The sequence below is a fragment of the Hemitrygon akajei genome, chromosome 6 (assembly GCF_048418815.1).
Source record: "Hemitrygon akajei chromosome 6, sHemAka1.3, whole genome shotgun sequence".
Taxonomy (NCBI): domain Eukaryota; kingdom Metazoa; phylum Chordata; class Chondrichthyes; order Myliobatiformes; family Dasyatidae; genus Hemitrygon; species Hemitrygon akajei.
The window spans coordinates 44466468-44493095 of NC_133129.1; the positions used below are offsets into that span (position 1 = coordinate 44466468).

Consider the following 26628-nt stretch of genomic DNA (forward strand, 5'->3'; position numbering starts at 1 on the left):
CTGTGCAGTGGAGCTGGTGGCTTGGGCAAGATGTCCAAACTGATGTGTTAAATTTATTGCAGAAAATAGCATCTTATTCTTATTTTTTAAGAAAGCAACCTGCCCATTTTGATGACAAGTTATCTTGCTATTTTGGTTTCAGGTTACTACTACTTCGCTTCCAGTGTAAGTACTATTCTCTTCAATAATTTTCAATATCGGAAATGGTATTAAGACGGGAAAAAAGGTTGAATATCAATTAAATGCTAATTTATTCATTTAGCATGTAAACATTTGACCATCTTAAATCTGTACAATTAAACATCGACATTGGTGATGATCAATGTCTACTTAAGATCATAACACATGAGTAGAGTTAGGCCATTCAGTTCATCAATTCTTCTCTGCCTTTCCATCATGGCTGATTTATTATCCTTCTCAATCCCATTCTCCTGCCTTCTCCCCATAACCTTTGAGGCCCTTGCTAATTAAGAACCTATCAGCCTCTGCTTTAAATATATCCAATGACTTTTGCCTCCACAGTCACCTGTGGTAAAGAATTCACAGGTTCCTAACCCTCTGGCTAAAGCCAATCTTTCTTATCACTGTTCTAAAATGTTATTCTTTTGAGACTGTCCCCTGTGGTTCCCCCGCTAATAAGAAACAGCCTCTCCAAGTTTAGCCTATCTAGGGTCTAAGCCTTTCAATATTTGATAGGTTTCAATGAGATTTCTGCTTATTCTTCAAAACTCCAGCGGATACAGGCCCAGAGCTGTCGGACACTCTTCGTATGTTAGCCCTTTCATTCCCAGGATTATTCTCATTATAGTAATGCCAGCTTGTAATAATATCCTCAACTAGACATTGATAAACATTCCTCTTTTTTAAAAAAAAAGATACCCAGACCTTTTGCAAGAAATGTTAGTGGTATGAACTAGCTCTTTATTGTAATTAATTTCACAAGCAGCTAGTTGATTTTTTTTAAGCTATTAAATTAGTTAAAGCACCTAATTCATCCAGGACACTTGACTACCCTGTGCTCTACCAATGAGCAAGGTCTGTCTATAGTATTGTACTCCAGAAATCCTTTTTCACTGTCTTCTGTTTTACTGAAGCAATACCAGTAAACATTAGTAAACATTTTTAAGGAAGAGATTCCTTAAAATGTATAAAATTGTAAAATGTTCTCAGGCTCAGATTTGACAACATTTTCCTGACATTTACTGTAAACAGTCAGTCGATATTTTAATATTAGCCTTCATTAGTCACGTTGATGCGGTGATACCAGAGCTGAATTTTCTTCCTCGAGTTCGTTATTGTAGTAGAATGCCAGGCAGATAGCTCCAGAAAAAGGAAAGCATATCTTTAAGAAACTGTACATTTCTGTGAAGATTGCATGCCATTAATTTCTTTTCTGATCTTTTCTGTTATGGAAACAAAAAAACAATTTAGTTCTAATGAAGAATAGCATAATTTTAATCAAAAATTTGATATTTTTGTTTAGTCAATATAAAGTACTGTACTAAAAAAATATAATGGGCAGAACAGGCAAAAATCCAATATCTGTAATCATTGTGAGCTTACATTTAAAATTGCGCCACATGAGACTGCAAATGCAGCATTTGAGCGGGAGGAAATGTAAACCCAATACTTCAGTTCCTTTGCTAGCTCCACAGATGTGTTCAACCTGCTGAGTTACTCCAGCAGATTGTTGTTTAAAATGGTGTGTTTATTTGCTCCTTTAGCCCAATATGGAATAGAAACTAGCTGGACTCCAGAAGATAGATTATTGTTTTTATATTAACTTGGTGTAATTGAGTGAAAATACTGTGCATAATAAACGTAAGGAGCAATGTGTACTATGTGATGTTAGATATCCTTGTCCTTGCTCATCTAAGCTTCACTATAATTGGGAAGGTAAAGGATTGGTTATTCCCAAAGAAGCAGCAGCATTCCAAAGGGAGGATGAAGCAACCGCAGCTGATAAAGGAAGTCGAGGACCGCATAAAAGCAAAAGAGGGCATTCAATATACCAAAAATTAGTAGGAATCTTTAATAACTCAACAGAAAACTAAAAAGCAATAAGAAAAGATGATAAATGGAGGTAAATTATCCAATAATGAGAATACCAAGTGTTGTCAAATGTATAAAGGGTAGGAAATTGACGAGTAGAATCAGACCATGACTGGGAGGTGGTAATGGGGAACAAAGAAATGGCGGACGAACTGAATAAGTAGTTCGCATCAGTCTTCACTGTGGAAGACGTATTAGGAGAATAGGCAAAGATGCGGTAGATTGAACGTAGTGAAGTAACATAGAAAACCTACAGCACATTACAGGCCCTTCGGCCCACAAAGTTGTGCCGAACATGACCCTACCTTAGAAATTTCTAGGCTTACCCATAGCCCTCTATTTTTCTAAGCTCCATGTACCTATCCAAAAGTCTCTTAAAAGACCCTATCATATCCGCCTCCATCACCATTGCCGACAGCCCATTCCACACACTCACCACTCTCTGAGTAAAAAAACTTACCCCTGACATCTCCTCTGTACCTACTCCCCAGCACCTTAAACCTGTGTCCTCCTATGGCAACCATTTCAGCCTCGGGAAAAAGCCTTTGACTATCCACACGATCAATGCCTCTCATCATCTTATACATATCTATCAGGTCACCCCTCATCCTCCGTTGCTCCAAGGAGAAAAGGCCAAGTTCACCCAACCTGGCATGCTTCCCAATCCAGGCAACATCCTTGTAAATCTCCTCTGCACCCTTTCTATGGCTTCCACATCCTTCCTGTAGTGAGGCAACCAGAACTGAGCACAGTACTCCAAGTGGGGTCTGACCAGGGTCCTGTATAGCTGTAACATTACCTCTCGGCTCCTAAATTCAGTTCCACGATTGATAAAGGCCAATATATCATACGCCTTCTTAACCACAGAGTCTAACCTGTACAGCTGCTCTGAGCGTCCTAGGAGCTCGGACCCCAAGATCCCTCTGATCCTCCACACTGCCAAGAGTCTTACCATTAATACTATATTCTGCCATCATATTTGACCTACCAAAATGAACCACTTCACACTTATCTGGGTTGAACTCCATCTGCCACTTCTCAGCCCAGTTTTTCATCCTATCAATGTCCAGCTGTAACCTCTGACAGCCCTCCACACTATCCACAATACCTCCAACCTTTGTGTCATCAGTAAACTTATTAACCCATCCCTCCACTTCCTCATCCAGGTCATTTGTAAAAATCACGAAGAGTAAGGGTCCCAGAACAGATCCCTGAGGCACACCACTGGTCACCGACCCTCTATGCAGAATATGACCTGTCTACAACCACTGTTTGCCTTCTGTGGGCAAGCCAGTTCTGGATCCACAAAGCAATGTCCCCTTGGATCCCATGCCTCCTTACTTTCTCAATAAGTGTTGTATGGGGTACCTTATCAAATGCCTTGCTGAAATCCACATACACTACATCTACTGCTCTTCCTTCATCAATGTGTTTAGTCACATCCTCAAAAAAATTCAATCAGGCTCGTAAGGCACAACCTGCCCTTGACAAAGCCATGCTGCCTGTTCCTAATCATATTATACCTCTCCAAATGTTCATAAGTCCTACCTCTCAGGATCTTCTCCATCAACTTACCAACCACTGAAGTAAGACTCACTGGTCTATAATTTCCTGGGCCATCTCTACTCCCTTTCTTGAATAAAGGAACAACATCCGCAACTCTCCAATCCTCCGGAACCTCTCCTGTCCCCATTGATGATTCAAAGATCATTGCCAGAGGCTCAGCAATCTCCTCCCACAGTAGCCTGGGGTACATCTCATCCGGTCCTGGTGACTTACCCAATTTGATGCTTTCCAAAAGCTCCAGCACATCCTTTTTCTTAATATCTACACACTCAAACTTTTCAGTCTGCTGTAAGTCTGCACTACAATCACCAAAATCCTTTTCCATAGTGAATACTGAAGTAAAGTATTCATTAAGTATCCCTGCTATTTCCTCCGGTTCCATACACACTTTCCCACTGTCGCACTTGCTCTTCACATACTTGTAGAATGCCTTGGGGTTTTCCTTAATCCTGTCTACCAAGGCCTTCTCATGGCTCCTTCTGGCTCTCCTAATTTCGTTTCTAAGCTCCTTCCTGTTAGCTTTGTAATCTTCTAGATCCCTAACATTACCTAAATCTCTGAACCTTTTTTAAGCTTCTTTTCTTGACTAGATTTATTACAGCCTTTGTACACCACAATTCCTGTATCCTCCCATAACTCCCCTGTCTCATTGGAACATACCTATACAGAACTCCCCACAAATATCCCCTGAACATTTACCACATTTCTTCCGTACTTTTCCCTGAGATCATCTGTTCCCAATTTAAGCCTCCAATTTCCTGCCTGATAGCCTCATATTTCCCCTTACTGCAATTAAATGTTTTTCTAACTTGTCTGTTCCTATCTCTCTCCAATGCTATTGTAAAGGAGATAGAATTATGCTCATCATCTCCAAAATGCTCTCCCTCATCTGACACCTGACCAGGTTAATTTCCCAATACCAAATCAAGTACAGTCTCTCCTCTTGTAGGCTTATCTACATATTGTGTCAAGAAACCTTCCTGAACACACCTAACAAACTCCACCCCATCTAAACCCCTTGCTGTAGAGAGCTGCCAATCGATATTTGGGAAATTAAAATCTCCCATCATGACAACTCTGTTATCATTACACCTTTCCAGGATTTGTTTCCCTGTTAGTATTGGGCGACCTATAAAAAAACACCCAGTAGAGTTATTGACCCCTTCCTGTTCCTAACCTCCACCCACAGAGACTCAGTAAGCAATCCCTCCATGGCACCCACCTTTTCTGCAACCGTGACACTCTCTGATCAACAGTGCTATGCCCCCACCTCTTTTGCCTCCCTCCCTGTCCTTTCTGAAACATCTAAAACCCAGCATCTGACATAACCATTCCTGTCCCTGAGCCATCCAAGTCTCTGTAATGGCCACGACATCATAGCTCCAAGAACTGATCCAAGCTCTAAGCTCATCCGCTTTGTACACAATACTCCTTGCGTTAAAATAGACACATCTCAAACCGTCCGTCTTGGTGCGTCCCTTCTCTATCACCTCCCTATCCCCCTTCTCACACTGTACAAGCTCTCCCAATTTGTGAGCCAACCTCCTCTTCCCCAGTCTCCTCAGTTGGGTTCCTACCACTCCCCCAACAATTCTAGTTTAAACGCTCCCCACCAGGATATTGGTCCCCCTGGGATTCAAGTGTAACCAGTCCTTTTTGTACAGGTCACACCTGCCCCAAAAGAGGTCCCAATGATCCAGAAATCTGAATCCCATCCCCCTGCTCCAATCCCTCAGCCACACGTTTATCCTTCACCTCATCCTATTCCTCTACTGTACTTACTGTCGTGTGGCACAGGCAGTAATCCCGAAATAACTACCTTAGTGGTCCTGCTCAACTTCCTAACTCCCTGTAGTCTGTTCTTAGGATCTCTTCCTTTTTCCTACCTATGTCATTGGTACCAATATATACCACGACCTCTGGTTTTTCTCCCTCCCACTGCAGGATATCTTGGGCACGAAATGAAACATCCCGGACCCTGGCACCTGGGAGGCAAACTACCATCTGATTTTCTTTCCTGCATTCACAAAATCGCCTGTCTGACCCCCTAACTATAGAGTTCCCTATCACTACTGCCTTACTCTTCCTTTCCCCAACCTTCTGAGCCACAGGGCCGGACTCCCCCAGGTAGGCTGACCCCCCCTCCCCCCCCACCAACAGTACTCAAACAGAAGTACTTGTTGTCAAGGGGTACAGCCACAGTGGTACTCTCTAGTCCCTGACTCTTCCCCTTCCCTCTCCTGACTGTGACCCACTTGTCTGTCTCCCATGGCCCCGGTGTGACCACCTGCCTATAACTCCTTCTTATCACTTCCTCACTCTCCCTGACCAGACGAAGGTCATCGAGCTGCATCTCCAGTTCCCCAACGTGGTCCCTGAGGAGCTGCAGCTCCACACACCGGGTGTAGATGTGGCCGGCCGGGAGGCTGGGAGACTCCAGGACCTCCCACATCTGACACTGAGCACAGAAAACCGGCCTCACACACATACTGCTTCCTTTCCACAATTAACACAGGTAGACCTTCCTCACCTCGTTACCTGTTTGCCCCGTTGAGCCAAAGCCCTACCACTCTGCTACCTCTCACTCCGCTGCCCGCTGGATATGGCGGGCTTCTTTTTAAATGTTTCCCGCTCTACTGGCTGACGTCGCGCGCCTGCGTAGTCTTGCTTCTCTTTTACCCTGAGTAGTAAAACTACCTTTGCTCTGGAAATCCTTAGCCGTTCACCCGCAGCCTTCTTGCTCTGAAAGTGTATGGTTATGTACTTTACTAGAAGGAATAAAGGTACAGAATATTTTTCTAAATGGGGAGCAAATTCCAAATCTTGAGAATCCTCGTTTATTTAGCTTGCAGGTTGAATCGGTAGTAAAGAAGGCTAATGCAATGTTATCACTCATTTTGAGAGGACAAGAGCATAAAGCAAGGAGGTTATGCTGAGGCTTTATAAGGCATTGCTCAGACTGCACGAGTATTGTGAGCCTCTTTGGGGCCCATACCTAAGAAAGAATGTGCTGGCATTGGAGACGGTCCAAAGGAGGTTTATGAGAATGATCCTGCGAATGTACGTGTTAGCATATGGGGAGTGATGATTCTGGGCTTGTACTCGCTGGAGTTTAGAAGAATGAGGGGGACGATATCATTGAATCCTGCCGAATATTGAAAGGCCTAGATAGAGTGGACTTGCAGGCAGTTTCCAATAGTGGAAGAATCTAGGACCAGAGGGCATAGCCTCAGAACAGAAAGACATCCCTTTAGAACAGAGATGAAGAGGAATTTCTTTAACTGGAAGGTAAATTGTAGAATTCATTGCCATAACCAGCTGTGGAGGCCAAGTCATTGGGTGCATTTAAAGCGAAGATTGATAGGCTCTTGAATAGGAAGGGCATCAACGGTTATGGGGAGGAGGAAGGAGAATGGGGTTGAGAGGCATAATAATGCTTGAACGATGGAGTCGGCTCGATTGACCAAAAACTGCTCCTATGTCTAATGGAATAAAGGGGTCCTTTTCTGGCCAGTTGCTGGTGACTAGTGGTTTTCTGTGGGGGTTGGTGTTAGATACACTACTTTCTACATTATATGTTAATGATGTGGATGATCAAATGGTGGAGCAAACTCAATGGGCTGAATGGCCTAACTCTTTTCCTATATCTTATGATCCACTGCTCATCAGCTTCAACAGTCAATCTGCTAGCAAAATTTCTTTATTCCTGAAAACTAATCATCAATTGTTGTTTTTCAAGCCTTTGCTCTTTTTTTCCTGCAGTCCTCCAGAAAGGTGGGCTATTAGTGTGTTTCTTGACTTCAGTGCATTCAACATTCCACACAGTCTAACAGTTCTTTCACAATCTCTGTTCAAGCATGTCTCATGATTTTCCTGGTGTTTTCTACATCAGTTTTACATGCTTCTTCTTGTGTTCATTAAATATCATTTGATTTGATAATGAAGGTAACCACGGAAGCTCACTGTTGGAATTAACGCATTGTTCTGGATAGAAGATGACTGGCTGATCGGCTGGACGGAAATGGGATCAGTGACTCTATTAACATAAGGAATAGGAGCAGGAGTCGGCCTTCTGACCCTTTGAGCCTGCTCCACCATTCAATAAGATCATGGCTGAATTGTCCATGGACTCATCAACATCTACCTGCCTTTTTCCCCATAATCCTTCATTTCTCTAATATGCAAAACTCTATCCAACCTTGTCTTAAATATATTTACCGAGGTAGCCTCACTACTTCATTGGCCAGAGCATTCCATAGATTGACCACTCTCTGGGAAAACCAGTTCCTCCTAATCTCCATCCTAAATTTACTCCCCTGAATCTTGAGACAATTTCTCCTAGTTCTAGTCTCGCCTACCAGTGGAAACAACTTTCCTGCCTCTATCTTTTCTATCCCTTTTATAATTTTATATGTTTCTATAAAATCTCCTCTCATTCTTTTGAATTTCCCTGAGAACATCTGCTCCCAATTTATATTCCCGTTCAGTTCCTGCCTAATAACATCATATTTCTCCCTACCCCAATTAAATGTTTTCCCAACTTGTCTGCTCCTATCCCTCTCCAATGCTATTGTAAAGGAGATAGAATTGTGATCACTATCTCCAAAATGCTCTCCCACTGAGAGACCTGACACCTGACCAGGTTCATTTCCCAAAACCAGATCAATTAGAGCCTGTCGTCAAGTTGGCTGATCTACATGATGTGTCAGGAAACCTTCCTGAACACACCTAGTAAACTCCACCCCATCCAAACCCCTTGCCTGAAGGAGATGCCAGTCAGTATTAGGAAAGTTTAAAATCTCCCATCACAACTTGAAATCTCAACTTGCACTTGACTGCACAAATATGAAAGGGGGAGACCGTAAGCAAATGGCCTTTACTTAGAACTTTGCAAAGATTCAACATAACATATAAAACTTTGACAAACTTCTGTAGATGTGTGTTGAATAGTATGTTGACTAGTTGCATCATGGCCTGCTAAGGAAACACCAATGCCCTTGAATGAAAAATCCTACAAAAAAGGTTTTTTAAAAAAGTCATGGAGACAGCTTACTCCATCATCGGTAAAGCCCTCCCCACCATTGAGCACATCTACACAGATTGCTGTCACAGGAATGCATAAGACATAGCAGCAGAATTAGGCTATTTGGCCCATTGAGTTTGCTCTGCTATTCGATCATGGCTGATCTTATTTTTCTCTTTCTCAACCCCATTCCCTGGCCTTCTCCCCATAACCTTTGCCATGTCCAATCAATCTCTACCTTAAATACACCTTAAATTCACTACCCTCTGGTTAAAGAAACTTCTCCACATCTCTGTTTTGAATGGACACCGCTGCTATCCTTAGGCAGATGAAGGCCAACACTGTCAGCTTTGAGTGTCCTATGGACATGGACCCCAAGATCTCACTGATCCTCCACACTATCAAGATTCTTACCACTATTAGACCATAAAACATAGGAGCAGAATTAGGCCACCTGGCCCATTGAGTCTGTTCCGCCATTCAATCATGGCTGATCCCTTTTTTAAAAAAAATCTCCTCCTCAAGCTCAGTTCCCGGCCTTCTCCCCATAATCCTTGATGCCATGTCCAATCAAGAACCTATTCATCTTTGCCTTAAATTCACCCAGTGACCTGGCCTCCACAGCTGCCTGTGGCAACAAATTCACCACCCTTTCACTAAGGAAATTTTTCCACATCTGTTTTGAAAGGGTGCCCCCTCGATGCTGAGGCTGTGCCCTCTTGTCCTAGACTCTCTCACCATGGGAAACATCCTTTCCACATCTACTCTATCTAGGCCTTGCAACATTCAAAAGTTTTCAAGGAGATCCCCCCCCCCCCCCATCCTTCTGAATTCCAACGAGTACAGACCCAGAACCATCAAACGTTCCTCGTATGATAACCCTTTCATTCTTGGAATCATCCTCTAGACCCTCTCCAATGCCAGCACATCTCTTCTTAGATGAGGAGCCCAAAACTGCTCACAATACTCAAGGTGAGGCCTCACCAATGCCTTATAAAACCTCAGCATCACATCCCTGCTCTTGTATTCAAGACCTCTTGAAATGAATGCTAACACTGCATTTGTCTTCCTCAGCTCCAACTCAACCTGGAAGTTGACCTTTAGGGTGTTCTGCACAAGGACTCCCAAGTCCCTTTGCATCTCAGATTTTTGGATTTTGTCCCTGTTAAGAAATTAGTCCGCACATTTATTTCTACTACCAAACTGCATGACCATGCATTTTCCAACATGATATTTCATTTGCCACTTTCTTGCCCATTCTCCTAATCTGTCTAAGTCCTTCTGCATCCTACCTGTTTCCTCAACACTAACTGCTCCTCCAACAATCTTCATATCATCTGCAAACTTGGCAACAAGGCCATCTATTTCATCATCTAGATCATTTTTATGACTCTATTCACACATTCATGACAATGTAAGAGACTCGTATTCAATCACCTGCTGAGTATTATGTTATTTACTTTGGCAAGACTTGGTCTTATTATAACCACCTCCACAGCTAAGAAATACCTCCATGGTTCCGAATATGTGTAATTATTTGTTTTATTGTTGTTGCCTCCCAACCTGTTGTAATTAATTATATGTGTTTAAGCAGAGCTTACAATTCATTCCTGAAGCATGACAAGCACATCTGTACAGCTCAAAAACAAATTATTGCAGTCTGACTCATGTATATTTCTTTCCTTATTTGAGCTTCTCACATTTTTCTTTTGTCTTCTGTAATGTTTTTTTCACAGTTTAAATGCAATTCAACACATTATCTTTCTCTTCCCAACATTAACTGAACTTACTTAACTTCCTTAATTCACACACAAGAAAAGAAACTGCACTTTCTTCTACAGAAGGTTGGCCAGTTCAGTATCTTTACTAATTGTGTATTTCTTTTATTTTTCTCCTAGGCTTTTCCACATTGGTTTGATTAACCTCTGCACCATGGCCATGACCCTAACTCCAGATCTTCCTTCATCTCCACCTGTTTCATTGATCACTCTTTTGGAGATCACCAAGAAAGTTACTGAGGAAAGAATTCCATAACTCAATTGGAATGAGGTTGCAAGGAGAAAATCAATTCACTTGCACATTTCATGAAGTGAATAATGCTGACAAAATCCTTTAAAATGTTATCAAATTAAAAACTATTATAACTTTAAGGGTGGAGTCAGGCATTTTAACACCAGTGTTATTGTTTAGCTCCAGCAAGTTCCTACCATGCATGTTAAGCATATAACGTCACAGCGACAGAAGGAATGTAAATATCAATTGTAAAGCTGTACAAAAATCTACCGCAGAAAGAACACTTTGTCAGAACTCCTACATTTGAAATATTTCTCATGAGCATAGAGACACTAACCCATGGTTGTAAGTATAACTAAGCAATCACAAATGTGGAGGTTATTAGAATACACAGTAGATTGTTTCTCTCCCAATCTGGAGAAAAGAAGCCCGATAGGAACAAGGAAAGCAAAGTTATAAAAGGGCACGATTACTGATGCAATAAACAATAGGCTGAATGAACAGGTTTATTCCCCATCCCACAGCTTGTTGTGGACAGCAGTGTTTTAATACTCAAGTTGAGCCTTATTTTTGGTGCACATTCTCACTTAGGTAAAATTGCTTTAATCGTAGAGAATAGTAGAGCTGTACAGCACAGATACAGGCCCTTTGACCTACTGTGTCCATGCTGACCTTTTAGTCTATCCAAGCTCACTTGACTGCATTAGGTCCCTATCTTTTTATGCCTATTTAAGGGACTGTCTAAAAGTTTCTTAAATACATTGAATATATCTGATTCCTCCATTATTTTGGCAGAGTTCCAGACATCAAGCATACTCTGCAAAAATAAACTTCCCCCTCAAATTCCCTTTAAAACTCCTTCCTCTCACCTTAAACCTTTACTCTCTCTTTTTTTTTATTTTGATACCTTACCATGACAAAAAGATTCTGTAGCCTGTGTAAACCTCTTAACAGGTCATCACTCAGCCCCTTCATTCCAGAAAAAGCAAAACCACTCTCTTCTATCTCTCCCACCCCTAGTCTTCCACTCTAAGCTACATCCTGGTAAACCTTCTTTCTACCCTTTTCAGCATAACCACATTCTTTGTACAGTATGGAGACCAAAGAGCTGACAATACTCCCAACTATAATCTAACTAGTGTCTTGTAAAGTTGTAACTAATGTCCCATTTTTTATATATACATTCTGTGCTCCCAATCTATGAAGGCAAATACGTACATGTGTTTTTCATCACCCTATCCACCTGTGTTGCTACTTTCATGCAATCATGGGCGTGAATCACAAGATTTTCTCAGTTCATCAGCAATCCTTAACATTACAATTCACCATATCTCCTTCTGTTGTTTGACTTCACCTCACAGTGTGATTAAATTCCATCTGATCCATAACTAGTTGTAGTCTTAGACACTTACACTTCCTTACTTATCCTCAACACTGCCAACTTTAGTGCCATATGCAAATTTACTAATCATATGCTCACATCTGAGAATCCATTACTGATCCATGCATTAAACCATTGGTCTCAGACCTCCAATCAGAAAAGCATCCTTTCACCAATACCCTTTGCCTTCCAACACTGAACCAATTTCAGATTCTATTAACTAGTTAACCTTGAATCTTATGTGCTCTGGATTAGCCTACCATGCAGGAAAATGCCTTACTAAAGTCCAGTTAGTCAGTTTCTATCAACCTACCTTCATCAATGTTTTCAGTTTTCTCTTAAAAACTCAATATTACCCCACACTAGCAACACTAATATCCTTGAACAGCCTCTGTATCCAAATGTATATAAATATGGTCCCTTAGGATTTTCTCCAATAACTTCCCTACCATTGACACAAAGCTCACCAGTTGACTCCTCTTTGCTGCCTGTCTTAAAAGTAAATCATTAGTTGTCCACACGAGGAAATCTGCAGATGCTGGAAATTCAAGCAACACACACAAAATGCTGGTGGAACACAGCAGGCCAGGCAGCGTCTATAGGAAGAAGCACTGTCGATGTTATGGGCCGAGACCCTTTGTCCGTAACGTCCACTGTGCTTCTTTCATTAGTTGTCCTTCAGTCCTCTGGCAGCTCAGCTGTGGCTAACAAAGATGTAAGTATCAGTCTTGATGAAGCGTCTTAGCCCAAATCGTCAACTGTTTATTCTTTCCCATTGACACTGCCTGACCTGCTGAGTTCTTCCAGCATTATGTATGTGTTGCTTGGATTTCCACCATCTGCAGATTTTCTCTTGTTTGTATGTATCTTTGTCAGGGCCCCCCATCTATCTTCTCCCTTGCTTTCCACAGCAACCTGGGATAGATCTCATTGGGTCCTTGGGATTTATCAACCCTTATGACATCTAACATCTCCTTGATAATGAAGTACTTCAAATTATCCACTTACCTGTCCCTGAACTCATTATTTTACATGCTCTTCTGCTTGGTGAATACAGATGAGAAAGACTCATTTAAGGCCTCATCCACGTTGCATGTACATGCAAGTTGTACATAAAAAGCAGGTGATAAGAGATCCAGTTTCCAGACACGGGCTCACAAATCCTGATCACTAATCCTGGAAACTAGGCAAAATTATTCCTGCCAAAATGGTGACAGGGCCTCCCACAATCATATTATCCCATAAAATGTTTTAGTTAGCTTGTTTGTGAAGAATGGTCATTATCAGCTTCCTATGCATTAGTTAGGGCAGCTTTGTTAGTCTTGTACCTTCTACAACCTAGCTGGCTGCTAGTGGTCAAACTCTCCCTTCCTCCACAGGAAGTCAAGAGTTGGTGAGGTCAGAATCACAGATCCCCTCTACTGCGACTGAGCTGAGTAATGCATATACTACTTCTAAGCTCAGAAGTCTACATGAAGCATTTGGAGCCAAATCCTAAGGTACTAACAACAGAAATGTCAAAGTTGCCTTTTTATTTACCATGAAGGGGCATTATATGTCAATCTACTTAATCAGACTTTGGGTGGGAGATCCTTAAGTTGCCTTAAGATCCTTTACCACGATTGCATCTTGTGCTAAAATGTAGGTCTACATCTTAAGGTAAGAATGCACAAGGAAGACATTCAGCCATCTGTGTCAGGAAATCTGAATGTATCAAGCTCCAACCTTCAATCATACATTTATAGGAGAATATGAGAAAGAACATTGTTCTTTAAATACTCTCATCTGTTTAGGAATTTACTGAAATTGATTACGCTCCCTGGTTTGAGCTGGGTGTGACACTTGTTCAATGGGTCAATTTATCGTGAATGAATAAATAAGAGTACACTCAACAGAAACATTTTGGCACCTGCAGTAGGAATTTCATTTCAGGTATGAGAAAGGTTATTGTGGTTGCAGTCCACAATCAAAATATTAAAATGATTATGATGCAATCAAACAAAGACAGAAGGAAACTACATTGTGAGCGAATGTAAAACCCATTCATCATGATATTTTAAAATGTGAAAATGTATTCCCTTTTTACTTACCAGCTAAGTTATTCTGTTCAATATTAACTAGTGCCTCATACAAGGCCTTGACTGGATTTGTGCCAGTTAGAAGAATTCCATGCAGCCAGATGAGTAGCATTCTGTGTCCATGTTCCTTATAACTCTTTGCTCCTGAGGGAAAATAAATGTTTATTAAAAATACTAAACAATGTTTCAATAAGAGCCAGTGTTACAATGTAAATCTGAACTTCACTCAGCCTAGTTACATGAAGATATGACCTTGTGTGATGGAAACATCAGTATATTGATATCTCAGTGTGCAATGTGATTTTCACAAGCCACTATAACACTAGTTTACTGATGAAACTAGATGGCAAAATCCAGCAATAAAAAAAATCCTGTAGGCTTTAACTGAAGCAGACAATAGAAACACATTGAAGTCTGCCCTTCAATGTGTAACTAACCAATAAACAAATAAATAATACATATTCTGAAGTGTACTTTATAATATGTTGCCTAATTAACCAAGTGCCTTGGTGGGCTAAATTCTTTCATGGGATAGGGACAAAGTGTGAGGAACAGACTTTGTGGTGTGCACGTTCCACTTTTCTTGAGAGGTGAAGATAAAGAAGTTGATTTGCTTTCATTACTGCCAGATTTGCCAAAAATCAAAAAACAAAGTTAACATTTTTTGAGTCTGGTGGTTCAGGCATTGACACTACTTAGCCTCATTCTTGAAGGGAGTGGCACAGGCAGTCCATGAGCAGGGTGGGTGAAATCCTTCATGATATTGCTGTCCTTTTTCTGACCCCTTTCTGTATGTATGTGCTTGATGGTGGATAGGCTGGTGCTGCTGAGGCGTTGGACAGATTTGACTACCCATTGTAGAGCCTTCTTGTCCTCTGGCATGCAGTTTCCATACTTTGCAGCATGTCCAGATGCTCTCTAGCAGTTCACCAGCATCTTTACAAGCACAATGAAGGAAAGTGGCTTTGCTATTGAAAATGGATTTTTCTAAAAACTCCAGTTTGCGGAACAAATTTTACCTGAAAACCTGGGCAAGTGTAAAGTGCATATTAATGATGGAAATTTATGTATAAGAAAAGTATAAACAAAATGCCTTAACACCAGAAGTCCTCAGTCCCACAGAAGGATTTTGACCAAAACATCAACTATCCATTTCCCTCCATAGATGCTAGTGAACTTGCAGAGTTGACAGATGTTATCTGCACTCATCTCTGAACATTTGGACAGTAAAAACACCAATGTTAGGCCATTGCTTATTGACTACAGTTCCAGCTCCAGCGCTATAATTCCATGCAAATCTATCTCTATGCTCCTAAACCTGGGACTGAACACCTCCCTTTGCAGCTAGATCCTTGACTTACTAACCAAATGCCCACAGACAGTAAGGATAGGCATGAACACCTCCATCACAATTATCCTCAACACTGATGTCTGATAAGACTGTGTCCTCAGCCCCCACTGTACTCCTATACATGGTCAGATTCTTGATGATACCACTGTAGCGGGCTGTATCTCAGATAACAATGAGTCGGAGTACAGAAAAGGATAGAGTGTTTAGCAGCATTGTGTCATGACTTTCCTTTAAAACAAAACAAAAGAGCAGGTCAGCAAGGGCAGTGGTGCACCTATCCTGTCTACATCAACTGTGCTAAGCTAGAGAGCTGAGATGTTCAGTTCCTAGGAGTGGACATCAGAAGCCTGTCTTGATCCAACCATTGCAGATGCCTTGACGAAGAAAGTGTATGGCACCTCTACATGCTCTGGAGGCTAAAGAAATTTTCTCAAATCCACTTTGATTCTCAATAATTATCATAAATGCACAATAGAAAGCATCCTATTTGGATGCATAATGGCATAGTGTGGGACCTGCTCTGCCTGAGACCACATAAAACTTGCACAGAATTGTGAACACAACTCAGCACATCCCAGAAACTAACCTCCCCTCCATGGATTCTACACTTTTCACTGTCTCAGCAAAGCAGCCAACATAATCAAAGACCCTATCCACATTGAACATTCTCTCATCTCCAACACCTCCCACACCCCCCATCAGGTAGAAGATAAAAAACCTGAAAACATGTACCACCATGTCAAGGACAGCTTCTATCCTGCTTTTGTAAGACCACTGAACCATCACCTTGTGCAATAAGATAGATTATTAATCTCACAATCTATTTTGTTAGGGCTTTGCACTTTATTGACTGCCTCAACAGCACCCTCTCTATAACTACAACACTTTGTTATGCATTCCCTCACTGTCTTCCCTACTGATGTAATGAAATTATCTTTATGGATGGTATGCAAAACTCTTATCTTTGTACGTACAATAATAATGAACCAATTTGCCAGCTTGCACAATCATAATCCGCACCATTTAATGGAATGCAAAATTAAATTGCAGCAGTCTTATGAACAAAGAACTTTTCACCCAGATACCCATGATTGAATAACCCTGCCCAGATAACGTGAGTACGAGCGGAAGTGGAGTTAAGGGAGGTGAACTGAGACCAAACTCATTCCTGTCACAGACCAGGCACGGTCTACCCCACCTTCCAAATGTTCCTTAATTGTGAAATAAAATGAAATCATGAACTTCTGTGCAACTTAAATGTGAAATAAACATTCTTTTTAGTAATAAAATGCATTTTTGTTCACTAGATTTATTTTAAGATTAAAAAAGACCATAAAAATGCAACATTGCCTTGTTTCTCTGTCAACTCCAAATTAGAAGAAACTTAAGTTGATGCCTCAACCAATTTGACACTCCATTTTCCTCTTCAGAGCCACATAATACAGGCTGGTGACAGAAGCCTAACACTGTGTAGGGCCCAAACAGTCAACTTGGGCCAGTGCCCAAGAGCATGCTGGAAGATACTGTTCTCCCAAAGTACATCAGTTGTTAGGTTCTGGGTGCTCACCACCACTGGAAGATCCAGCCCATTATATGACATATAGGTTTAATAGACAGTAAAGCTCTGTCTGCCACAGTTGTCCATGGACAGTTACTATCCAGAGTCACCGCTGGTTTGAGGTGAAAGGGATCAGTTGCTTCCATCTGACTAAATACACATGTAGACATTGGTAGAGATTCTCAGTTAAATCCAGGAAGATCAATTTTCATGAAAGGAATAAATAATGAATCTATTTAGTTTAGAACAAAGTGCATCATTGAGAAATTATATTGAAAGCCTATGATAAGAACATAAGAAAAAGGACCAGATATTAACAATCGAGCTTTTAGAGCAAGCACTGTTATTCATCGAGATCATGGCTGATCTACCTCAGCACCATTTTCCTGCATTATCCCCATCTCCTTGATTCCTTTAATGCCCAGAAATCTAGTTTTGAGCCAACTGAGACTCCACACACCTCAAGGGGGAGGGAATTCCAAAGGTTCACCACTCTGAACATATTCGTGCTAAGTTTCCTCTCAAACTGTGCCCCATTATCCAAACGTCAGGGACAGTAAACATCTTCCTTCCACCTACCAGTCAAACCCTTTAAGAATTTTGTATGTTTCATTTAAGGGAATGATTGTGCTCTAGAAGACTAGCATGATAAGTTTCATTATATCACAACTACATGGGAGATGATAAAGTTGACTGCTTTCTGGTGTTACATTGGACAAATACTTTTGAGAATTGGAAGTGCAATCCCTTTTAGTAGTGAAAGATTGTGTCTAAGTGTGTTGTCATATCCTGATCATGTCCATAAAGGATTCAGAAACCAAGTATTCTAGGGTAAATGGAGTCCCCTAAAAATATCTGTACTCATGGGTATTTGAATACTAGTAAGGACACATCCCTGCTCACTAGCAGGAATGGAGACAGGAAGTCAAAAAGAAAAGTAATTTTTAGAGATGGCAACTGAGGGTAGAGTGATCAATTATTTAATCTTTAACATTGAAATGTTTCAATCTGAATGTCCAATTTAACACATTTCTCACCTGTCCATTGTTCCTCAATTCCTTTAATTTGTTCTTCTGTGAAGTGCCATTGGTTTGCAAGCCTCTTCCAGTCCTTTGGCTTGAGGTCACGGTGTGCCAGGCTCCATAAAGTTGTGCGGATTTGGCTGGTCTGTGTGGTATGATCGGGTTTGAATGTTAATGGGTAATTGCTTGTTGGAATTGGCAGTCTATCCTGGATGACCTGAAGAATAAGGAAGTGAATCTCCTCAGAGTAGTATACAACAGCATCATAGTCTACTCAATAGGATTCTCCCCTCAGTCTTGATTTTCTTGCAGCATGGTGTAGCTTTAATGTTCTAGCACCAAATTTGTGAATATACCCTGGCAAGAAAGTACTTGTACATTTAAATATTAATTCCTACAATCTCAGTACCACTACAGCATAGAGTGTAGTTAACACTAAGAAACAACTGAACATAAATGCATATAATAGGCCAAAATTGGCACTCAGTGCCAAAGTGACCACATTCTCCTCTCTGAATTAACTACATCCTTGCCTCATGTGACCATAACAATGAGAACAAAGCTGGTTGAATGAGGCGCAGTAACTTGGTCTTCTGGAATGTTATGGAATTATATAGGGTAAATGGAGTATGGTGCATAGCAAGCAAACCTTGCACACATAAACAGTGAAAGCATCTGTGATAGTCAGCCAAGCTACAGCCCCTGGATTAGGTTTCCTACTGAATACTGGTAACTAAAATCTCTCAGACCATTAAAGATATTCAGAAACAATCAAGTACTATTCCAATTATTAAAACCAATACATTATTTTAACATTTTAAAAACAGAATACATTAAAACACCCAAAGACTTAAAAAAAAGTTCAGACTATTTATACAAGAAAACTCTGCTGGTGCTAGAAATACAAAGTATATCTCTGATAGTTCATTGCAGTTATGCGGGACAAAAATGCCAAAACGTTATGTTTGCTGAGCTGCTTTGCCCAACAGATGGGCTGGCTGCTGAAAATACTTCATGCATTTGTTCAGAACTATGACTACCTTTATACTGAGTGGAACAACACCAGAACAGAGCTGCCCATTTTCAGATATCCAAGCCCCTGGAAAATCACAGGGCCAAAGGCAGTCTGCTAACAGCTAGTTTATAGAATGTTTCATAAAGGAAGAAATGTCACAGCAAGGAATTTTGAATCTGGGACCCAATGGAATGTTGAATTTACAAAGATTGTTAACTTAGCAATGCAAGGCTCCTGTTGCTCCTCCTCCTGTTCCCACAGTGTCCATCTAAAATGGTTTTCCCAGGTGGGCTACTGGTTGAACTTTATGTGGAAATTTCCCATTAGCCTCTGGTGGGAGTTTCTCTCATAGCGCATTTGGATCCTGGCCATTAAAAATCAAAGGAACCTAAAACAGCAAACTAAATAAGGAAGAGAAAGTTTGAAGTGACAAGAGGCCATTATTTGTCACTTGCTGATGTTTTTGCTGACCTATTGAGGTTGTAGTAAATTAATAAGAGATAAGAAATAGAAGCTTTTATTGAAGAGGTTGTGTGAGTTTCAAAGAATTCATAAAGTATGAATAAAGGACTTCCAGGTCTTATTAACTTTCTAAATTTAGCTGAAGTTAGCTACCAGCCAGGTAATCCCTGTAAACAAATACCAAACTGTTAGTAAGTCACTCAATATTTGAACAAGGATTTTATTAACCACAAAGAAAGAATGCTGTGATTCTCAGAGTTCAGTTGAACACATTCGTCACATCCATAAAATCACATTTCAGTTCATTAAGTACCTGGTGAAAGGCAACTTAAAATGATGTCTATTCTTCACAGATGTTTCCTGCCTGCTGAATGTTTCTAGCAGACATCTTTACTCCAGCTCCAAACTGGACTGGGTTTTGGAAGATGATGTACAAGACAAATAATAGACAATTTCACTGCTTGAAGTTTCAGGTCTGTATATTTTCTTTCATATTTAATGAGCTGGGTAAGAATCAGAAAGGACCCAGTTTGCAGGGTTGTGGAGAAAAGAATAGTGACTGGGAATAGCTAACTCTTACACAGAACAGGTACAGTTATCCTCAGGTACAATTGTCCTCATCTACTCTAATCATTACATGAATCTTTGATTTAGATGTCACTAGTCAACTTCCCCCCTAGAATAAAGACACAAGTGTTCCACTTATTTCTTAGAAATTGCTGCAGATCCCTCTCTGCCTGTTGGTGCAATTGCAAAAAAGTAAGTCTGGCTTATTTATTAGGACAGGACCATTCATTCATTATCAGCACACAAATATCCTGAAAATATTAAAATGTAGCTGTAACTATCTTCTCTCATACTTTCAGATCCTTTTACTTCCCCCTGGGGTGCAGGGAGGGACTCAGTCTTGAGAACTTGGCTCATAATACAGTGGATTCTGGTTAATTTGGCCATCTACTAATCAGAGCAGCTGCTTATTTAGGACAACTTGTAAAGATCAAAAACTAATTGAGGACATTGTCAGAGTTCCCTTTGTTAATTTTGGATGTGACGCTGCTTAACTGGGACAGGAGGTTGTTGTCAAACAGTTTCTGACTAGTGTCAGTCACATCCATTTGTGTGGCTATTAGACTGTGCTTAAAGCGAACAGGTTCTAAATAGCATCAGTTGTGTGTTTCTGTTCAAAACACAGTGATTTTGCAGTTGGTGAGAATTAAAACAGTAAGACAATTCTTTCTTGGCTCATTCTTGGCTCACTGTGGTTTCAAGCATTCAGGCTTCGAGGCGCCAAAAATGGCCAGGAGTGAAAATGAAACAATCTCACTACTTCAACAAGTTTGGAACTATGAAGAATTTGAAGATAACAACAATCATCTTGAATGTTACAATGAAAATGAAGATTTGGAGGATACAATCTGCCGAAGCATTGTACGAAGGCAGTCCATTATTCGTACTAGGTGGCTGCTCATTTTGTTCATTTATAGTCAATCAAGAGAATGTAACAACCTACCCTGGATGAATTCATCTGTCGATAACTATTAGGAGCTTGTTCAAAGTACATTTATTATCAAGGTAAGTATACTGTGTACGTACAAACTTGAGATTTGGTTTAGCAGGCTGCCACAAAACAAAGAAACGCCTAGAGCCCATTTAAAGAAAAACCCATGCAACAAGACTACCGAACACCCAATGTGTGAAAAAAGAACAAATCATGCAAACGATAAAAAAAATAAACAAATAATATTAACCGCAGAGTCCCCGAAAGCGAGTGCTCAGGGCTGTGGCGATGGTTGCAGACACAAATGCAGAGTCAGTTCAGCACTGAATTACCTTTATCAAGTTATGCAAATAGTAAAAATGAAGAAAAGTAAACAAAAACACAAGAAACGTGAACTGCAAAGGCTCCGAATGCAAATTTCCAGCTGCAGGATACAATTCAGCACTGAGGCAAGAGAAGCCCACCCAGAAACCCATTGTCTGCACAGCAACAGATGCTTCCAAACCAGGTGGCATGGGACCCAAGACTCTTGTACCTTCCTCCTGCCAGCAGTAGCAAAAAGAGAACATGAGACTCAGAGAGACAGCACTGAACACCATTTTCCGCTCTCATCCTCAATGATTTTAATCTTGCTCGATGCCTTAACCAACACAGACTAATGGGTTTATATTCCACCATTAGTAATCGATTAAGTGTACACCCCCAGCAATGGCCATAGTTACAATGTACACTCTCCGCTCTCATCCACACCAAATCCCCCAGGAGATCGCAGAAGCACCAGTTCATTTAGTCAGCTCAGAACTGCATTCTTTAAAGGGAAACAACAGGCTGTAATTGATTGCAGTTCAGAAGAAGAAGTACATTTAGAAGAAGAAGAGTAGTAGTTTTGTAAGTTGTCTGCAAGATGTCGCTATTGGTTGCTGGCACCATCTTGCCAGAATATACAGTTTTATATTACTATAGCAGGATTTATAGTGTTCTAATTTATTCTGTATTTCATTTAAATACATAATTTGTTACTCAGTTAAATGGTAGCTTGTCTTTCTTACACCTTTTTAACTATTTCCATGAAAATTTGACTAATCGGGGCAGACGCTTAATTAGGCCAAACTGCATCCCAATCAACTGGAATCCACTGTATCTAGACTTCACAAACAAGAGAAAATCTGCAGATGCTGGAATACCGAGCAACACACACAAAATGCTGGAGGAACTCAGCAGGTCAGGCAGCATCTGTGAAGAGTAATAAAGAGTCAAAGGTTTGAGCTGAGGGCTTCATATGGACCAGAAATGATGAGGGAGATCAGAGGCAACAAAAAATAGACTAATCACCTTGTCCAAATGGAATGTCTCCTAGGGTGCTCGAGGAAGTTATGGTCAAAACCTTCCAAACATCTACAAATTCAGCAGTGATGCCTGAATTCTGGAAAATTGCAAATGCATTCCCTTATTCAAGAAAGTAAACCCACAATCAATAGTCAATTCGCATTCAGCGTTCAGTAAAATTTTAGGAACAATAACATGGTAGCATAGTGGTTAGCATGACACTATCATAGCTCAGAGAGCTGGAGATCAGAGTTCAATTCCAGCACCTTCTGTAAGAAGTTTGTACTTCTTTCCCATGACCATGTGGGTTTCCACCCACATACTGTTTAGTAGATTCATTGGTCATTGTGAATTGTCATGTGACTAGGCTAAGGTTAAGTATGTGGGTTGCTGAGCGATGCAGCTTGTTGGGGCTGAAGGGTCTATACCGCGTGGTATCTCTAAATAAATAAATAAGCTTTGAATTCCCAGTCACTTGGATAAGTGTGAATTGACTGGAGAGAGCCTCGATTAATTTGTTTGGGAAAATCATGTATTACTCACTTCTGCTGAAATGACACCCAGGGCTGTTAAGCAAATTGTGACTGATGTTGGATTTACAAGGGACATTTTAAAAAGTGTCTCATCGTAAGCCCATCACCAAGATGGAAGACCGTGGAATTAACCTCTAGAAACATGGAGAGAAAGCTGACTAATAATAGACAGGAAAGAGAGTGTAGTAGTAAAAGATAGTCTTTCAGATCGGAGGGTAGTATACCATGGACTGAACAAAGCATAGAAGATGGAACAGTACACCTTCAGCCCACGATGCTGTGCCAACCCCTTAACCTACCTTAAAATCAATCTAACCCTTCCTTCCCACATAGCTCTCCATTTTTGTTTCATCCATGTACCTATCATGGGCCTACCTCTCTTCTGTGTAAGAAACCTACCTCTGATATCCCCCACTATAATTTCCTCCAGCCACCTTCAGGTTATGCCTTTATAAAATCTCTGGCTGTCCAGTCTATCCATGTCCCTTATTATCTTGTACACCACCCAGGGTCAAATCGCCAGGGCCAGTGCTAGAACCATAGCTTTTATTAAAGTGCATTAACATCTGGAATTGGGTGTAGAGGGCACTATTGATAGAGATCAATTTCAATCAGATAGGGGCAGGTTGGTGGGTTGGCTGAGTAAAGTTAATGCTGAGAACTGTGAAGTGTATCACTTTGTTAGAAAGGATGAGAAGCCGCAAATTAAACTGTAAGGCATGATCCTAAACGAGGGTTAAGATCAGAGAGCAGCAGATACATGGCACAGTTTGTTGATAGTAGCAGCACAGGCTGGGGAAGTGGTTAAAAAAGCACATGGAATATAAATAGAACCATGGAAAATGAAGGAAGGATACCATGACAAACATTAATAAAATATTGGTTCAGCCACAGTTCAAGAACTGGGTCCACCTCTGAGTGCTACACTTCTGCAAAGATGTGAAGATTTCAGAGGTGCAGAGAAGGTCTCCCAAATTGAACTCCAAGGTTGACGGACTTGAGTTATGTGGATAGACTGAAAAAGTTAATGCTTTTCTCCATGGCCACAGGAGTGTGGAGGGAGATCACGCAGGCTCTATAGAGCAGATCACAGGAGTGTGGAGGGAGATCACGCAGGCTCTATAGAGCAGATCACAGGAGTGTGGAGGGAGATCACGCAGGCTCTATAGAGCAGATCACAGGAGTGTGGAGGGAGATCACACAGGCTCTATAGAGCAGATCACAGGAGTGTGGAGGGAGATCACACAGGCTCTATAGAGCAGATCACAGGAGTGTGGAGGGTGATCACACAGGCTCTATAGAGCAGATCAAGGGGAAATGATCCCATTGGTTCAGTGGTCAAGAACTAGGGGGCACAGAATGAAGGAGATTGCCAAAACAACCATAAGCAACAATGAGGAGTCCTCTTTTTGCACAGTAAGTGACCAGGGTCAGAAAGGCACTGCTGACATTGCCGTGCAGACTGATGTAATTGCAGTGTTCAAAACAGAGTTGTGAAATATCTGAAAGGAAGGAATTTGCAAGCCCATGGAAAGAGGGTGGGGAAGTAGGATTAATCTTAAAATTGGCCTCCTTTAGTGCTCTAATTATTTGTACTCATTAATGTATGCATGCTGAATATTTCCGTATGGGCAAATATCCAAGTGTTTAAACTACAGCTGGATTAAAAGGAAACGTCTTGTTGGAATTTTGTTGCGTCCACTGGCACCTGCTCTTTTATGACCATATCTGTGGCAAATGAGTGAACTTCTGTTGCTACCCTATCACTCAGTTGTTTTCCATTGTTGACACACTGCTCTTACAATCAGTTTACAATCATTTCTGAGGAAAGGAGCCATTATGTAATCTAGGGAGTGCCCGAACAATAAACTTCCAATAGCACACAAGATATTGCTGGTGCTTTCGGTCTGTTGAGCTGCACAGCCCAGCAAGCTTTGCCACCCGCTGATTTAACTCTAACCTAATCGAGGGACAGTGTACAATGACCAATTACCCTACCACGTAGTACGTTTTTGGCGTAGCATTCACATGTTATACAGCAGTACAATAATTTTTCCAGTAAACCTGCTGAGTGTAAAGGGGGACAGAAGTATGCAAATCTGAGCCTGGTCACAAATCGACTTCCGCCCCAACACTTTGTTCCTGGATTCTGACCCATGCCCTAGCTGAACACCCAGTCCACATACAGACCCTGGAGCTGGCCACATACCCTGGTCACACTCAGAGTTAGCCAGATGCCAAACTATCAGGAATTCTAAACAATTTTGGAGTTTTACTGTAATCAATATAGTGATAATAACAGTAGAATTCCAATAGAGAGAGAGTCGTAAATATACAAAGCTATCTTTGAAGTGTATTTGTTTACATTTAAGTCCAGTCTGGTCTAAGTTAGTGAATGTCTTTTCTCTATTAGTTAACATTGTATAGGTGCTCAGAACTGAAGCTTGCCACTCTTTACTGCCAATTGATGATTTGATTCAAGCACCAGGAGGACGTAATAATGAAATGGAGATTTCAAACTGTCTGTTGTGATAGATTTTGTCCACTTTTGGCATTTTATTATCATACTTCCGGGTTAAAAGTGTTGATTAAATGTAACACATATTTGTTAGTGTAGTATAATGTTATAATACAAACATGTATTATAGTTAGTGCCAGGAGGCAATAGTGGAAACAATGGTGAAGCAGAATTGTTGTTTAAGGCACTTAGCATCTCTTCAGGCAAATGACACTCAAAATTGTGCCCATTTTGAAAAGAGCTCACCCACCACCACCCAAAACCTTAATTTATCATTAAAATACAATTTCAGCCATGAACTTGTGCAGTCATACATTTTAAAAAATGTATTTGAAACATAAGTGGCTACAGTTAAATATTAGTTAATCACACAAGATATGAATTTTTAACTGCAGTATCAAAACAGAAACTATGAACACACTACACGGGGGATATGTTTATGTGGTGAAAGTCAGCTGTAGCAAAATATCAGAGAAAGTCAATATGAGCTGAACGCAGTAAAGCTTTAAAACCTTGTTACCCAAAGGATGAAAATCTCAACACAACTGAGACAAAAGCCAAGCCACTGCAGTGAGACAACGCAGGCACAATCACAATATGCCTACACCTTCAGCTCAACGTATTGACATACATCCCGCAGTTGCTGAGACACATAATCCTTTGTGAACTATAACAATCAGTTAAACCTGATATACTAGTTTGTACAGGTTATTTTTAACCAACTCAAACAAACTGATGAAGTACTAGTTAATTAAGTTCAAAGTAAATCACCATATATCGTGTTTCAATTTCAGAGAAATACAACAGAATCAATGAAAAACTACAAAGACTGACAAATAACCAATGTGCAAAAGAAGATAAACTGTGCAAATAAAAATAAATTAAAAAGTTAATAGACATGAGTTGTAGAGCCCTTGAGAGTGAGTTGATAGGTTGTGGAATTAGTTCCGTGTTGAGGTGAGTGAAGTTTTCCACACAGGTTCAGGAGCATGATGGTTGGAGGGTAATAACTGCCCCTGAACCTGGAGTTTTTTGGACCTAAAGCTCCTATATGTCCTTCCTGACGGCAACAGCAAGATGAGAGCATGGCCTGTATGGTGGGGGTTCTAACCATGGATGCTGCTTTCTTGTAGGTGTGTTCAGTTGTGGGCAGGTGTTACCTCTGATGGACTAGGCTGTGTTTACCACTATTACTTGGCTCTTCCTTTCATGGGTAATGGTCTTTCCATACC

At 40.8% G+C, this 26628-nt stretch overlaps 1 protein-coding gene across 2 annotated transcripts in view; it reads right to left on the reverse strand.

Moving 5' to 3' along the window:
• Positions 1–234: 234 nt before the first annotated feature.
• LOC140729021 (ankyrin repeat and death domain-containing protein 1B-like) overlaps positions 235–26628 on the reverse strand; it is a 73946-nt gene continuing 47552 nt past the window's right edge. For both annotated transcript variants that reach the window (XM_073048273.1, XM_073048272.1), the window contains 3 exons: positions 18060–18261; positions 14126–14257; positions 235–1403 (listed from right to left, as the gene is read on the reverse strand). In XM_073048273.1, coding sequence (XP_072904374.1) covers positions 1345–1403; positions 14126–14257; positions 18060–18261 — 393 coding nt within the window. In that variant the 3' untranslated portion in view covers positions 235–1344. The remainder of the gene's footprint in view (positions 1404–14125; positions 14258–18059; positions 18262–26628) is intronic.